Source organism: Lissotriton vulgaris, chromosome 3_1, assembly GCF_964263255.1.
Source record: "Lissotriton vulgaris chromosome 3_1, aLisVul1.2, whole genome shotgun sequence".
NCBI classification, from domain to species: Eukaryota; Metazoa; Chordata; class Amphibia; order Caudata; family Salamandridae; genus Lissotriton; species Lissotriton vulgaris.
The window spans coordinates 1,523,821,626-1,523,839,670 of record NC_141689.1 but is presented as its reverse complement, the minus strand read 5'-3'; the positions used below and the strand labels follow the sequence as shown (position 1 = coordinate 1,523,839,670).

Sequence of the window (18,045 nt, the reverse complement as noted above, 5' to 3'; positions counted from 1 at the left end):
ACCACTGGCTTCCTTCACTACAGAAACATCCACACTAAGCTGGTGGGGATCTTTCAATATAGTAGCTGGACTTTCATCAAAGGGGTGAAGGAAATGGCTTCCAGCACCCTGGACAACTGGTCTACCTGGATCTCCATGACCCCTCAATGTTTCAAATTAGACACTTCTATAGCCTTATAGCCCGCCGTAGAGGGATATACTGGCTATTAAAGGTCCTCTCCAGCGCTTTTATCAAGGGAGAGGGACTTTAATAGCCGGTATAGCCCAGCTACGAAGGGCTATAAGGCTATTTGAACATTCTGCCACTAGAGGGTAGAATGTTCTAACAAAAAAACAAATCCTTTTGGGAGCGTGAGGGGATTGGAATCCCCTCAGGCTCCCTGAAGCCCTTGTTCACAGCCAGAGCTGTGAACAAAGAAACATTGGAATGTTGGAGCTCCAGTTTTATACCAGCCATTATAAGCCCGGAGCACTCCATTGTTTTCAATGGATCTCCCAACATTCCAATGTTCTAATAACATTTAAAGCTAAATTATATATCACAGGGCTGTTCCTTGTCGGTTTGGATGGGCAGAATCCATGCCAGATTTGTAGGACATCCACTTAAAACAAAACCACTCATTATGAATCTAAATGAATTGGTAATCCTGAAAATCTGCAATGGATCTGGTCCTCCTGCCCTGAAGCTGGACATCCCGATATATTACAAGCAGAGCAACTCTGTCCATGAAACATATGTTCTTTTGGGGCATTTAAAAAATAAATTTAATGAATTACCATGATCTTGATGAAGTGTTATATAAAAAATAAAACAAGTGAATCTGGTGATAAGGGAAACACTCTTCTACTTGCAAGGAGAAAAACACTAATCATACATATGTAAATGTAAATTGATACTTGTATAGCGCACTACTCACCCGCAAGGGTCTCAAGGCGCTTGTACGAATACCGCTGTGGAACCCATCCGGGCTTTCCCTGTGAGGCGTCCACTCCTGGGCACCCCAAGGTGGAGGCCAGGCAACCTTAGCGTTGTGGGGCCGTTGTGGAGATTAAGCAAGCTATTACCCAGAGTTGCACTCCATGATTGGAATAGGCACCGAGGCGAGAATTATCAGGTCTGTGGAATTTTGAGCCCAAGACCCGCCGACGCAGGGAGTTGAACCCTGGTCCCGGGCTAGACCGCTGCATCAGGGTCTGCCGCTCTAACCATTGAGCCACACTTCTCCAGCGTGCACTTGAAGTGTGCAGGAGGCATAAACTCCACAACAGGGACATCAGAAAAGGATGTGCTTACATTGGAGATTTTAAAGTTGTGTAATAATTTGTTCTCAGAAAAAGTGAAACAATTTTACCTTACAGGTAAGTAATAGGAAATAAAAAGAATACTCACTTGGAAGGAGAGGTATAAATAAATGCATTTAGTAATGTTCGGAAAATGTGAACCAGTAGTAGACACATTGGTAGCTTAACTGTGCATACAAGGGGAACATGGTTCTTATGTATTCATATTTCATGTCATACACACCCAGGCCTCATTGGTCCGATTATTCTTTGTAAGGCTGATATATAAGTAGGGCTTCCGGTTTTATGATATTTTTTTTTCCAACGTTTCCTTCTGTATTTATCCATATTTATTTGTTGGCCATCTTATTGGCTTTTATCCAAATTTATTTTTTGTTTTGAAAATAAATGGAGCTGTAAAATGGTATAGTTCCTCGTTTATTTAGCTTTTGGACGTGCACTAATAAATGGATGCCTGTCATGTTTTAGCAAATTAAGCAGCCACGTATAAAAAAAGACTACCCTCACAGGTACATATTAGCATTATACTACAAATATATGTTAGCCTATGACTGTATTTAAGGAAATCTCATCATGTTTTTTAACTCTCCATGCTGTCTGTCTGCTCAGCTGTTGCATGGAATTCATTAAAATCAGAATGGAGAGTCTCTCAAAAGAAACAAGATTTTCAGCATATTCCGCTTTTAAAAATATATACTGCCAGGAAACACATTGTTTTCTGTCTGTATTTATCTGTAAAAACTGAAAACTGGAAGCCTTATATTTAAGGTACATTTTGTATTCTCTCTGATCAGGAGCAACCAGGTGCCATATGGCTAAAACCCTATACATAGATATCCTAGTGAATTGCCCTGGTTAGTTTACTTAACAGCTAAAGAAGTAGCCATGGAATGGGGTGGCTTGCTACATAAAAATGATGCTTGCCAATTTTGAAAGGGATTAAGGCATATTTGACTAAAATTCATTTATCTTCCACAAAGCTATCAAAGACACGAACTTTGCAGTAGATTCTCCAGTGTAATTTACAAGTGGTCTGTAAGCTGAAGAACATATAGGCTTTGAAATACATCATTGCTTTAGGTTTGTGTGTTGAAGGTGTCTGTTTTTAAGAACAATCACATTGCAATGATCTCGGCTGTAATTTTGTTTGCAGTTGGTACGCTCTTAAATTTTCACAACTTCATTAGGTTTCCCGAATTACAATTTACCATCACTTCATCTGTCCAAAAAGATTTTTTTGCAGATTTCTCTGCTGCCTTCTCGAACACTGGCTCAGCCTCGCCATTTTCATCACTTTGTTTGCCTGTGTTTTGACTTCTACCGTGTGTGGGTCAGACACTGGCCGCCTGCCAACTGGTAGCATGAATGGGGGGTATTTGGTATCGCTGTAATGGTGCTATCCCATAAATCCCGGCAACACGCCATGTGAAACTGCAGCGGTTGTGGCTGTTGAGTGTAAGTAATGCGCTTGCAGGAAGTCAGCTCTCTGGTTCCTGCTGAAACAGGAAAGCACCAGTCGGGCCACCTGCGCGCAACCGACCTAGGATTTTATATCAGTAACACTGGCCTTCTTCCCCTCTACTATGTGCCCTCTGGATCAGTCTCACACCACCCTGATTGGCTGCAGCATAGACAGTCATCTCTTGGAATCTTAACCCGGGAAAGTTTCCAGCTCACTTTAGGAGCAGCGCAAGTAGGAAAATAGCGACAAACTATACACTGCCGGCTGAGCAAACAGATTGAAAACAGTTCTGTCAGTAGTCGTTTACATTTTCTACGGTGGAGGTAAGAGGGAAGGAGAGATTGGAAAAAATGTGTCACATTAGAGTGTGTTACTTTGGGGAGAGGAGATCGCTGCAGACTGCATTAAATACTTAAATGTGGCCTACGGTAGCTGGTTTCCGGTCACCTTCCTTCCCTCCGTTTTCAGTAGGAGCTCTGAGAAGTGTAATTACTTTCACAGTCTTCCTGTTTGTGTCTTACCTTTTGTCCTGGCGGCCCTGGAGGTCCCTGCAAGGGGGAAAAGCATACCATTAGCATAATATTGAACCCAGTTTAGAGTTTAAGAACCCAATTAAAGATGGCGTCAGCATTTCTGCACTAGACTGAAAACAGATGGCCTGCGAAGCATTCGAAGAACACCGAATTTCCTTTTGACTGGAAGCTTTCAATTGCTTTTTCATGGTTCCACTTTGGAAGTGAGAGAGAAAAATGACTGTTACCCTGGCACATTTCCCATGGTTGGTGAATGCCGTTCAATGCTTGAAAAGCTATCTGGTCTGAAAAGGTCAAATATGTCCGGCTTTGCGTTCAGCACAGAGTCAGATGTGAATAACAAACCTGCCAAGTTTCCTAGGTCCATGTGTGATGTGCTGGCCCAGTCCTTGGAATTCAAGGACTTGTAGTCTTGATTTTCCGTTATAAAATGGGACTATAAGTCCTAGAATGCAAACAAAAACCCTGGACTGGAGTAGCACATCACACTTGGACCTGGGAAACTTGTCAGCTATGTATTAAACATTCATGCCATCCTGTAACAGGATAGGAAGGTCCCAATAGATTTAGATTTAGGCAGAAAAATGTAAGTAAGGTTTGTATGTGGTAACATCAGGAGGAAAGAAGGAACGGTTTTGTGGGTTTCTATTGTGTCAAACACAGCATAAAGACATAGCCGCCCAGAGACCCTGCATTCAGTGTTATGTTACGTTACACTACTCTCTATAGTAGGCTAGTGTGGTGCAATCTCTATATTTAATCCAACAGCATTTTGTTGCTCGAATTATTGTCCCAATATAAATCTGCACCTACAAGTCCGACTATGCAAAATGCTGTTGTCTAAAAAGGCTGTCTGAGGTGTCACACATGACATAGGCAACAAATTTATTGGAAGGTTCCCCTGATTCTTTTCACAGGGAGGGGGAGAACAGTGCCAAATAAGAGACCCTGTGGTTTGTTATTACTAAATGAGGTCAGAAATACTGACTGAAACAAGACGTGTGGGGGCGTGTTCTTTTGACTTTTTTTATCACAGATTTTTCATTATGTTCAAAATTTATTTTAATGCATTTTAATAATTTAGATTGTAACCCTTAAGGGAGGTACTATAATAAACTGTATTTTTTTTATATATATTTCTTATATCTTTGGTGGATTTGTTTATTTTACAATATTTGGGTATACAGTATGAAAAGTGTTCTATATATTCATTTGCCACTATAATTTAATTGACAAATTAGGAATCCCCTCAGACCAACACGCCCCACACGTCTTGTTTCAGTCAGTATTTCTGACCTCATTTAGTAATAACAAACCACAGGGTTTCTTATTTGACACATGACATAGGGCCACTGTTTAGCTGTGCAGAGAATACGCAAACACCGGGACAGCACCTTGCGAGGTAATAAAAAACACAAAACAGTGGTATGTAGAAGTGAACAACGAGATTTACATATGTGATAGGGCATCAGAAGGGCATATGGTGTTATATGAAATATGAGTGTGCAAGACATATGATCAAAAAGACAAACAAAGAGGAAATAGAACTGATAAAAGTTTGGAGGATAGTTCGGTACACAAAGCAGTACAAATTAAAGTTCCTAGTTAGAAAGACTAGATTAATATTTTTGTCTGATTCTTTGATATGATTGATAAACATGATTGGCAATTCAATAAACTGCTTTTTGTTCGCTTGCCCATTTCAGGCGATAAGTAGTTGTTCATCAAAAGATTCATTTTTGCCACAGGCAGATTTCATATACTGTGAAATTATTGTTTTTGATTTTACAAAACTCTTATGCAAAATTGCTTTAAAAAGTTTTTTAATTTTTTTTGTAGCTGAGTGAGCAACATGTGGAACCAGTCACTATTGACCCTTTAGGCCACTGTCGGCAAAAATGTCCCTCGCCGACTCATTACCACAGCAATTGTTTGTCTAAGTAGGGGCAAAGTCAACATTGAGCATTGGTGCAAGAAGTGATTGGGAGAAATGATTCAGAGTCAACAGTGCAGGGTGTGAACTGAGATGCTCTTCCCAACATGGCATATGGTGCACAGCTGTAAAGATGGTGAGTGACGGCTCTGCACACACAGAGATGCAGGAAGTGCCAGAAGAAGGGTGGGCGTCAATGAGATGGGCCTGCCTGACATGAGAAGCAGAGTGAATTCCATTGCTTGTCCAGAGTGGGGTGCAGAGTGAAGAATGCGCTTGAGAGTGCGGCACAATCTCTAAGGGGATGGTTGAGGCCAAGTGGAAGGCTTTGCCACTGCGGGTGAGGTGTTTTTAGGTGGGGCAGGAACGGCTCATCATCTTGATGCTGCCATCTCACTGATACTTGTTTGTCACAATGGGTTGTACTTCAAAGCAGGACATTCTGGGCTGTATCAGAGATTAAAAGAAGCTTGAGTCTTAAAAATAAGCTAGAGTGACAAGCCTCTGTCTTGGCCAGGGTCCTGGCTGGTCCTGCCCTTCCTTTTCTCTACAGTATAACCTACAAAATACGGATGAGGATCATAACTAGATGTCCCTTTACAGCACCACCACAAAGCACCTTCCCATGTTCCTTTGGACAGAGACAAAGCAGCAGTGCCCTGTGGATGCCGAGCACCCCGAAGCCCATCAGAGAGCAGACAGGTAGGTCAGGGGCTCCACTGAGGGGAGGACTGACTCCTCAGAGCAGGCAGGAACCAGGGGACTGTGCGTGAACTTTTTGTTGTTCTTTCATCCTAAATTCAGAAGGGTGATTATTGGTTTGAGCTTCCAGATCAGATAAATGAGTACTCCCTTAAGTGTGGATTCCTCCATCAGTGCAATGAGACTGATATTTCCAGCTACGTCTTAGGGCAGTTATGAGTTGTGGCACTCCTGTTACTCATCAAAGTGCCTAGCGGGGCCTATTACACAAAGTTCTCTGTGAGTGACATGGGCATTTGTTGCAGAAGGGACCACAGATGTTTTTGCAGCTTCATCTATTGTGTGGATTGATCAATGATGTAATGTAATGTAATGTAATGATGATACCCATTTTGTGCCCGTGGGATCCCAGGGAGGTCATGCACCTATGCAAATGAGAGAATACCCTTGCCCCAGTATCCTCTCTCTATTTCAGGCATGAGTGCAGGTTCAACCAGGAACTCAGGAGGTCCAGTGATTCCATGCAACATAGGAGGGGGTGCACGGTCACAACAACCCTAAAAGTAGCCTTGGAAAGGGAGCAAGGTGGGCGCAGAGGCGAAATCACTGCCCCTGCGTCTTCTGCTTCGAAATGCTGATTGGTTTTGACTTCCAGTGTGGTGCCTTCCCAAATACAGATGCAAATACACACCTGCACTGTGGACAGTGCATTCTGCGGGTATTATGGTTCACTATCACCATCTGGGCAGGGGCACTCTACCCACTGCAGACAAGGTTACTGTGCCATTTTGCATATTATGGCCATTTTATGTCCTCTTACATTTTATTTCCTTTTTTGGATATACAATATCAATAAAGTATAGCGTTCTGACTACTTTAGCACACACTATGCAAATCGCTTGGCTACCAGAATGCTTTTGAGTACCTTCCCTTGTTTTGTCATGAATGACGTGTCCAGGTGGGCCGGGTCAGAGGCAATACGTCACTGCAGCTAATTCAGCCAACTACAGTGCCCAGAATGCTCCTCTCACAGGCAACTCTGAATTGTCTCGTATACGGTACCCTTTATCCCTCATGGGTGCTTGGACACAAAATTGAAACGGGGTGTCAGTGTTCTGGCAAAGCGTTGTGGCCGAAATCAAGTTCATCACCCCGGCCCCCAAAGACGCCTCAACCGTTGAAGACCCCATGCAGTCATGCCTGGAATTGCGGATGCAATGTCCAGAATTTCCTCCGTGCAGTCACGGACTACAAATCACAGCGGCATTGTTTCTGGAAGGAGATACGGTGGGATGGTGCACTCCAAATACCTTTGGATGTAGGAAAGTTGCCGAAGCTGCCCCTGTGACTCCATCCACTTGACGAGGCGGGTCTCTTCCTAGCGCGCCCAGGACACAGCGCGCAAATTATGCCACAAAAGTTCCTGCTGTAAGAAGAACTGGAGAGACACTGCGGGGATTCCAGGTGAGTAACTTTATTTCAAAACAGCAGTGGCATGACGCGTTTCGACTTAATGTCTTCCTCAGATGCCTGCCACCACCTCCCTTGGCTGCCAGAATGCTTTTGAGTACCTCCCCTCGTTTTGTCATGAATGACGTGTCCAGGTGGGCCGGGTCAGAGGCAATACCTCACTGCAGTTAATTCAGCCAACTACAGTGCCCAGAATGCTCCTCTCACAGGCAACTCTGAATCGTCTCGTATACGGTACCCTTTATCCCTCATGGGTGCCTGGACACAAAATTGAAACGGGGTGTCAGTGTTCTGGCAAAGCGTTGTGGCCGAAATCAAGTTCATCACCCCGGCCCCCAAAGACGCCTCAACCGTTGAAGACCCCATGCAGTCATGCCTGGAATTGCGGATGCAATGTCCAGAATTTCCTCCGTGCAGTCATGGACTGCAAATCACAGCGGCATTGTTTCCGGAAGGGGATACGGTGGGATGGTGCACTCCAAATACCTTTGGATGTAGGAAAGTTGCCGAAGCTGCCCCTGTGACTCCATCCACTTGACGAGGCGGGTCTCTTCCTAGCGCGCCCAGGACACAGCGCGCAAATTATGCCACAAAAGTTCCTGCTGTAAGAAGAACTGGAGAGACACTGCGGGGATTCCAGGTGAGTAACTTTATTTCAAAACAGCAGTGGCATGACGCGTTTCGACTTAATGTCTTCCTCAGATGCCTGCCGCCACCTCGCTTGGCTGCCAGAATGCTTTTGAGTACCTCCCCTCGTTTTGTCATGAATGACGTGTCCAGGTGGGCCGGGTCAGAGGCAATACGTCACTGCAGTTAATTCAGCCAACTACAGTGCCCAGAATGCTCCTCTCACAGGCAACTCTGAATTGTCTTGTATACGGTACCCTTTATCCCTCATGGGTGCCTGGACACAAAATTGAAATGGGGTGTCAGTGTTCTGGCAAAGCATTGTGAAAGAAATCAAGTTCATATATATTTTTTTGTCGCCAGCCCAAATACAGAGCTTGCAGGACTGTGGGTAATATTTTTGCTCAGGAACTCGTGGGGTATGGCGCTGAAGAAGGCTCAAATCGCCGAAATGCATCCGCCTTAAACATTTCTGTGCACCTGAGTAATAAACAGAATCCTTTGGAACCCCCTCTGGCCTCCGCTGCAATTCTTTCGAGAAGAGTGGGTTTTTGGATATATATATATATATATATATATATATATATATATATATATATATATATATATATCAATCATTGTACTGTCCCACCCAGCGCCAAGAGAAGCAAACTCTCTCCGCTTCTCCAGGGGCGATTGCCAATGGGCCACATAACTGTTCTACTATGGTTACATCATTCTCCTTCTATTAGTTTGAGGCTGTGCCTGTACCTGTTAGTACTTTAGAGCAATTGCTGATCCAACTTCAGCAAATGGAAGACAGGCTCTCACTCAAGCGCTAAGTAATACAAAGCACTACATTATCTTGCTGCACTTACATCCCCGTGCGCCATTGTGTTCGGCTGCTAAAGTGCTTCACTTCTTTTAAAGGCCACTATCAATCCTAATCCACAAAGCCTGGACACACACAGCCTTTTCCCCGCTGCCTGAAAAAGGGACATTAATACAGGACTTTGCAGGCTTTCTCGACTGCGATATTACGCCCTTTAATGCTAATATCTCAAGATACCACTATGCCCCAGCATGAGACTGTACCAGCTGCTTTGGATGAACAATGGTACCTTAATATTACTATAAAAAATGGCAAAAAGCTACTGGAAAAGAACGCCAGGAGTACTTTAGATTCAATATGGCTGCCAGGTCTCTAGATCAGATCACCTAAATTGCTGCAGACAAGCTCTACAATGACAGAAGCCAAATAAGCCAACAACGTTTGGGCAGCTTATCAGAGACCAGGAACATGGGCAGAGCAAGACTGAGCCAGCCGACATTGCTTATTTGTCTTTGTTTCGTGGTCTGCATGCTGCTTGGTGTGTCTCCTTTTGCTTGTTAGAGTTAATGGCCCCCTTCTCCCTCCTCTTGTAGGCAATGATCCAGGGTACTGCTATTGAATAACTTTAAAGAGTGGAAAGTAATATGGAATACTCTTGGTTTCTGGCTCCTAAATGTCTGAAAACAGTGCTTAACCCCTTCGATGCTCATGACGAGCTGAGCTCGTCATGAGGCACGGTGCTCGTGTGCTCATGACGAGCTCAGCTCGTCATAACCACACCCATTTACATTAGGGCCCAGCACCGGGGGTAAATCGGCACCGCACGCAAGGTGCTAATTTGTAAAAAAGTTATAAGTGCCTGGGCCCCCATCAGGAAGCCACGGCAGTGTGCATCGCACACTGCCACTGTACTTACACAACTACTAACCAACACATTGCTGCAAGTGTGACAATTCAAACTGTTCGAGGCCGCCAAAGCTTTAAGAATGGCATGGGTCTCAAGTATTAGTTGCTTTTGATATATATTGAATTAACAAATAAAAGTTTGTCTGCTCATCTTTAAATTGCACAAACAGTGTCACCATGTGGCAGCTGTCATAAGTGCAAGTTCTGGCAATTAAGTGCTGGTGCCAGCAATTAAGTGCCGGTGCCGGGCCCGGGAAACCACCAGCTCAAATTAAGCACTGTCTGAAGATCATATGTATATTTTAGATGCACTCTCGATGATAGTATATGCAGCCTGCAGAAGACAGAGGAGGCCTGCTAATGTCTCACTTTCTGTAAGAAAGGATGGTGGCGTGTAACATCAAGAAATAAAATATAAGCCTTATGTGTTATTGATCATCAAGATGTGCCTGGGACATTCTTGTAAATGAACTACAATGAACTTTGTTTCAGACTCTTATTCCCAATAGCATCCTTATGTGCAAACCTTCACCAGGCTTCTGCCACCGTGCAAATGAAGACATGAGATAAGGACAAAGCGTGAAGCTTACGTGGTTGGGCGGAAAGACCACTGGTATCAGTCAATGAGAAGACTGTATGTGTCCTGCTTCTTCTTTGAAAAAACAGATAGTGATGTAGTCTGAGTTTGTAGCTCCTGTCCTTTGCTGTGTGTAGTATATAAGCTACAGTCTTTAGCAATATTTAGTCACGGTTTGAATGCCACCATGCAATATGATGCCCTGTATTGAAGGTGTTTCATGTATGTGTCTAAATACAGCCATTTGATACCTGGTGTGGCCTCCAAACTTATTTCAGCTATGTAAAGCGATGTGAGTAAAAGTAGTTGTTGTCACTGCATGCAGCCGGACCGTGCCCCTTGGTCTTTGAAAGTCCACCACCCTGTTGACGCTCTGGTCTTATTTAAATATGGTAAAGACCTTGGGCAATTGGCAGTGCAGTTTACATCGCCCAATCCAAACTTCTTCTTTCCAATCTTATTGGTCTATTTTATGCCTGCTTCTTTTGGGCGCATTGTTTGCCTCCCTCATGTAGCTTTTTACCCTTTGCACTGCCTCCTCCGAAATGAAAGAAAGACTGCATTCGTATTCCTGCAGTGAAATTGGTTGTAGGATTTATAGATTATTAGTTTACTTTGTTTTCAATGATTTAAAGTTTTGCATTGTAAAATGATCAGCTTTTAATCTTTTTCAGATGTTTTCAGACATTTCTGTGTTGCTGTTTGAACCCCATGCAAGCCCATGAAACTTGGCTCATAAGTAGCTGTGGATTTGATGTTGTCTTATGTAATTTCTAGAAGTGTATTGACCAAAGTACTTTCCTGGGAAATAATTTACTTAAAGACACTTTTTTCCACAACTATTGTGTGTACAGATCTGTGTATCAGCCATGCTCTTCCACATGCTGTATTGGTGATTGCTGTCTCTAGGATGTTAAGCTTGAGTCTGTCCTTCACCTCAAACATTGATGTGAGAGAGAAGAACCCTCGCCCTACGAGAATGTCCAAACAAAGCAAAGAAAAGAACTACATTGAGGACTGTGGGAGTCATTGCTGTCTGTCTGTCTGTCTGTCTGCCACTGCAAAGAAAATGTCTAGGTCTTTGGTAAACAAACGTACATCTAGATGTCTCCCTTGAGTGAGTCTTATCACACCTCAGCCAAAAAGTTAGGGCTGGGGGTAGTTTCTAGGGAGCAAAAATGTTTTTTCTGAATGAAGTGTTTAAAAAAGTGGAGATATTGAAAGCACTGGTAAGTAAAGCCATATATGTAAGCTCCTAGCTAAGTCATTGAAGTAAGTCAACGCAAGCAGAGCTGCTAGGAGCACGGCTAGTCACCTCTCTTTGCCTGCTCTCAAAACAGTCTGCTGAGGAAGGTAATACGTCATTGAAAATTCTAATAGTGTTGCCATTGGGTAGAATCTTGCTTGGTGCTGAGTGGTGATGTCATCGCCTCAAGCTTCTGAGAACAGTGATTGGGTACTCCTAACTTGGGCTTGTTTTAGTAGATATTCTTCATCTCAGTAGATTCTTCACTCTCCGCAAAACTGTTAGCTCTGAGTTTCTTACAATGTGATGTGTTTCTGATGCTGTAAATGTACGTACAGAATACAACGTTCTATTGTTGTTTCGTTAAAACTTGTGTGCTGTGGAGAGATGAGCCTTGGCTTGATTGTGAGTGGCCAGATTAGTCATTCTTGTCCTCCTTTAGGACATTAGCTCTATTCTGTCACAAAACATTGTTCGAGCCGGATTGTGTCAATGGGACCTTTTTGTGAAAAACAGACTTTCCAGTAGCAGGATACATTTACAAGGCAGACCCAACTCGGCAGCATCGCTTAGATAGATAGATCCCTTATGTTAGTGAGACAGGCAGTTCAAGAATGGTGTGGGCCCTTTACCAAATTTTGAAGCTGGGTCAATATTTTTCCTTACTTCATGGGCTGAGTAGTGAAAATCAACACGCTAAAAAGACATACTGTACAAGTTTGAGTTACAACGCGGTAACTATTCTTGCATAGAGACTGCTTTGAGCCCTACACTCAGCTGTGGAGGAGTGTGGCTCACTGATTAGAGCGGCAGACCCTTATGCAGAGGTCTGGCCCGGGACCAGGGTTCAATTCCCGACGCAGCAGGGTCCTGAGCCCAAAAATGTCCACGGACTCGATAATTCTTGCCTTGGTCCCTACTCTAATGATGGGGTCCCACGCTGCACCTCTGGGCAATAGCTTGCTTAATCTCCACTACGGCGGCCCACCCGCTGCGGGATGCCTGGCTTTCACCTTGGGGATGCCCAGTAGGGGTTATCTCACAGGGAAAAAGCCAGGACGGGTTCCCAAGGCAAGCGCCTTGATGCCTTTGGGTGATACGTGCGCTATATAAGTCGCAATACATACTTTGTGCGGTCACTGATTATGCATATCATTAGCAGAGCAAAACCACTATCTTAAAGAATTCTAAGGAAGTCCATAATCATTAACATGCATGAGGCAAACTTCCTTTAACAAATCATTGCGAATGATACATTAGGAATATTTTCTAAAGCGATCTTGTTGACATCAATGGTCATTGAAGGATATGATCACAAAAAAACACAGAATACTATGTTTCCGAGTGAGTTACAAAGCGGGCACTATTCTTGCATAGCGGCTGCTTTGAGACCCGCACTCAGTTTTGCGCTGTCACTTATGTACATATCATTAGCAGTGGAAAAACCACTATCTGGAAGGATGCTCAAGAAGTCCATCATCATTAACGTGCATGAGGCAACTGTCTTTAACAAATCATTGTGAATGGCTGTGAATGCTGGGATGAAGGTCTGCAAGGGGAAGCTGGCTTTGTGACTGAAACACATTGCAAGCATTAGGCATAGTTTCTAAAGCAATCTTGTTGTTGACATCCATGGTTATTGTCGATTATGCTCACAAAAAAATACAGAATACTATGTTTCGGATTGCTTGCTCTGCAGTAGCTAGTACAAGCAAAATGTGGATTTCACTGGTATGTTTTACAAGGTAAAATAAAGGAAATATATCTCAGCGATGATTATTTTTACAATGCGGTGGATTTTTACCATATGGTTTTTTTTATGCAGCCTAGCTCCAAGATTTTATTTAAAGCTGTTAAAACAAAGGGTTTGCTGAGAAAACAGCTCCAGCAGTCCAGCCAGGTTTCTCTCCTCGATGGCACAAATCCTTAATAAACAAACCGGGCTTTCCGAGGGCATATCACCCTTACATTTGTTTAGCACCATGGGTTGAGAAGCAATTTCTACCATATTGAAAATATTAAAAAAGCTTCCTCTCATTCCGAGAATCCGACAGACATGAAAAGTGTAATTTTCCCATGAACATGCCACACATCGAACAAGAAACGAGATCCTAACCATAATCCCCTAAACCACTGGTAACCAATGAAGAAGTACTCCTATTTAGTGTGAGACATGAGCCTCTTACTGGTTGATAGAGGGGCGGTAATTTTATATAATAGCTTCTTCCATTCCAGCAGTCTGCAGTCAAGGCTGCGGCCATTTTATATAATGGCTTCTACCATTCCAGCAGTCTGGAGTCAAGGCTGCGGCCATTTTATATAATGGCTTCTACCATTCCAGCAGTCTGGAGTCAAGGCTGCGGCCATTTTATTTAATGGCTTCTACCATTCCAGCAGTCTGCAGTCAAGGCTTCAGCCATTTTATATAATGGCTTCTACCATTGCAGTAGTTTGCAGTCAAGGCTGCGGCCATTTTATATAATGGCTTCTACCATTCCAGCGGTCTGGAGTCAAGGCTGCGGCCATTTTATATAATGGCTTCTACCATTCCAGCAGTCTGGAGTCAAGGCTGCGGCCATTTTATATAATGGCTTCTATTATTCCAGTAGTTTGCAGTCAAGGCTGCGGCCATTTTATATAATGGCTTCTACCATTTAAGTAGTTTGCAGTCAAGGCTGCAGCCATTTAATATAATGGCTTCTACCATTCCAGCAGTTGCAGTCAAGGCTGTGGCCATGTTATATAATGGCTTCAACATTCCAGGAGTCTGGAGTCAAGGCTGCGGTACAATGCGCTGCTCCTCATTTCATCCTCCAACACACAACGCAACGTACACCAAATTCAGCTAGAAAAACTATAACTCGTTTTCATCGATTCCCTTCACAGATAAATCAAATTGATTCCAAACCTATGAACTGATACTAAAAATCGATATGAAACACTCTCCGATCAATTTTTTTGTAGGCCGTTTCACAACGAGTCCGGCTATTTCAATTATTCCATAATTTTGGCAGACAGGCCTTGTTTTTTTTGGAGTACATCAAATTTGATTACGGAGTTTAAAAAAAATATATTTTAAGGGACATTTCATATTAACTGAGGAAATGCTTTACCCTTTGGTTTGCTACAGAAAAAATGGTACCTTGTGCAGATTTCTTCCCTACAATTCAGCTAACCTCGAATGACTATAGAAATATCTCCTTTTATTTTCTGTCCCTTAAAAGTAGGACGCAGGAAGAGACACCTTGACTGTAGAGTGTTCGGCAGGCTTGGTGTCCTAAATAACATGTCTCCAAAAAGTAGTCACTTAGTGCGGGTGGATGACCATTCATTATGGAGACTGTATTAAAATGAGGAAAACCCTAATAGGATAGGATGAGAAATGGTTCACAAAGAATTTTGGAGTCAATGGAGTGATACCCCTATATTATTCTGTTACGTACTCTAGTGCCTCCAAATAAAATGGGGATAAAATATGAATACATTGGTAAGATTCTGGAAATATATTCATATTAAAAGTAGTATAAATAGAAAGGAATGTGCCTGTTTTGCAGTTTTACTAATAATGAATGTGACATTTCGTTGATGATTCATGAAGACATCTAACTACATAAAAAAGCAGTAATGCTCAACGCGTTTATAAATTATTTTGTGTATTGTCCTAGGAGTATTTTTGTAAAGTGATTTCATACCATGTGTGTGGCAATGGATGCTGCTGTAAGCACCAGCCTTGGATGTTGTACTTTATATTGCTACCACTTGCAAGCGGAGGGATAACTTCTTATCCCTAACCAGTGCTTAATTTGAGCCTGTGGTTTCTGGTGCTCGGCACCGGTACTTAATTGTCAACACTAGCATTTGTGACAGTCTGCCTCAAGGGGGTGCTGTCTGGCTAGCTTAGGGATGACTCCAACTACAGTTAATTAATTAGTCAATATACATTAAAAAGGACTATTACATGTTGCGCAAGCCATTCTTTGGGGGCCTGGAATAGTCTGAATTGTCAAACTTGTGTTTGATGGTTAGTAGTTGTTTGTTACTATCATTTGCAGCATGGCCGGGGCAATGTGGGGTGCAAGCGGCAGCAGCCTCCTGACGAGAGCCCTGGCACTTATTGTTTTACAAATTAAGCACTAGCCTCTAACACTCCTTCCAATCAACCTACAATTGGCAACAAGTGGTTGCTCTGGTAACTGACTCATTTGCATATCAGAATCCACCTGCCCTACCTTCACAAATGACAAGCAGCATGAGGCACAATATGGATTCCCTGCTGAGTTGCAGCGGGGTTTTATTTAATGACTGGTGGGACAGCGACGATATCTCTCATCCATGTGTGCTATTAAATAGTGGTTTTGTATAAGGTAAGCCCTCTCATTTGATGCAACACAGATCTGACACAAAACGTGTTGCTGTTGATTTTTGTGAGACTGTAACCAAGATTTCAGACTGAGGTGTGCAAGCAAAATCTTAGAAGGTACACCCTACATAGAGGTCTGCAAACAGGCAGGACCACAGATGAACAGTATTTGTAAGTGAAATGACACATCCTACTCCTTCTGTCATTCCATCTAATGCACACACACTCTGAGTATCAAAAAAACCGATTTACCAGAAGGAAAACCTCGCGCCCCTATCACCAGTTTTCATGTGAAGCAGGCAGCTGTACCGGAAGCACCCTCTGCCAGTCCAACACCAAAGAGGTCTCACAGTCAGGAAAGAGAACAGAAAAGCACCTGACCTACCAGTAAACCTTGCTCGCCTGGTGTTCCTGGTTCCCCCTGAAAAGAAGATGTGAAGGTAGATTAATAAAATCAACTTCATTTTTTACATTTTATTTTAGAATTTGACAATTTATTTTAACCGATATTTTTGCAGATACACCAGCTGAAAAACAATGTATATAAATGCATTAGTCTTTAATGTTCTTGCTACATACAATGCTGACAAAGGGAGGCTGGATATTACTGCTGCAGTAGTTCTCTTTCTTTAGCCCTGTAAACAATAAGGCATGCCAAAGGGGCAAGTGTTATGGGGAAAACAGGCCCTTAAAGAACACATTAAATTAGAAAATGATAAGACATGTGTTTCAATCTGTACTTTTAATTTGGCCTTTGACTATCAAACCAACATCGTTCTTCTACGTTAATTACCCATACCCAACACTTTCTATTTTCATTAGTAAGGCGAGAAAAAAAACCTGAAAATTCGAAGTATAAATACTGAAAAATGGCACAGACACATCCTCAGCTTGTGTTTTAATTCTGAAGTGAACCCCTATAATAGATGGCATCGTAAGTGCCGTTTTAGGGGGAGATGATCACACCAATCTGTGCATTCAATGAATTATGCAATGCCATAGAGGACACCATTCATACACCTGTTGCTGTGACTTGTTCTCATATTACCTCTGGTTTACTCCTACATTTCATGAGTCAGCCAGCAGTATGCCAGAACTCCTACCATAATACTCAATTTTAGAAGTAAGCCTAAATCGAGTTACCCAAGACTTCAACAATAGTAAGTCACTAGGGCCATATTTGGAGGGGGGGGGGTCTATGGGCCAAAAGTATTTTTTCGTAGGCCCTGTTCACAACAGCTTTGAATTTATGATACATTTTCAGCTCTTTCATGCCCTCTTTGACAAGGTCACTGACAGTGCACAGGCACATCTTCAAATTCTAAATGTGTTTACAGCTATTACTCGGGGATAGTGACATGAGTTTTCAATATTGTAATAGCGACCGCTCACTAATATTACTGCAAATAACCTCTGTGACACCTCCCATTTCTCATATGTGATGTCCTGTTTTGATCTAAAAGAAACTTTCTTAAGGGATGTTGCTTGAACTATGAACATTATTTCTCTGCAAAATGTCTGTAATAGACTCACACATCACCCACATGAAGAATAAATTAAAGAAAAAAGGTATTTAAAACAATCAGTTTAAATATTATTCAAGGACATTAGGGCAAGACTCTCTGCGGAACGGAGTCGGGGGCATATTATCAAGGCGGGCGATATGAAATTATCGCCGCTTCTGCGGCCGTTTTCGGCCGCAAAGCGGTGATCATTTCTTCGCCCTATTAGCAAGCTGTCGCTAACATCAGTTAGCGACTGCTTTGAGGCGATAGCGAGCGGTTTGGGGCCCACTTTGCATGTCAGCGATATTTATCGCTAATGACATGCAAAGTGGGTGTACCCAACCTGTTAGCGACTTAAAGCAGTCGCTAACATCGCTATTGCCTTTTATCAACGCAGGCCTAGCGCTGAAAAAATTCGCGCTAAGCGTGAATATCGCTGAAAACGAACGCCTGCTCAGACCAGTTCTTAACCTGTATATCCAATGGGAGTTGGATATTCAGGTCAAGACCCTATTGGCGTTAATGCCTGAATATCGCTGGATTCCCAGCGATATTCATGCATTTCGCCGCTATCGCCGGATATTTTATCGCTTTAGAGATAAACTTTGCTA

The 18,045-nt window shown here is 42.8% G+C and overlaps 1 protein-coding gene across 1 annotated transcript in view; it reads right to left on the bottom strand.

Annotated features, from left to right (window-relative positions):
- Positions 1-18,045, bottom strand: part of COL25A1 (collagen type XXV alpha 1 chain) — a 314,902-nt gene that overhangs the window by 194,646 nt on the left and 102,211 nt on the right. The window contains exons 5-6 of the mRNA XM_086962004.1: positions 16,315-16,350; positions 3,286-3,312 (exon numbers count right to left, since the gene is read on the bottom strand). Of these exons, the coding sequence (XP_086818130.1) occupies positions 3,286-3,312; positions 16,315-16,350 (63 nt within the window). The remainder of the gene's footprint in view (positions 1-3,285; positions 3,313-16,314; positions 16,351-18,045) is intronic.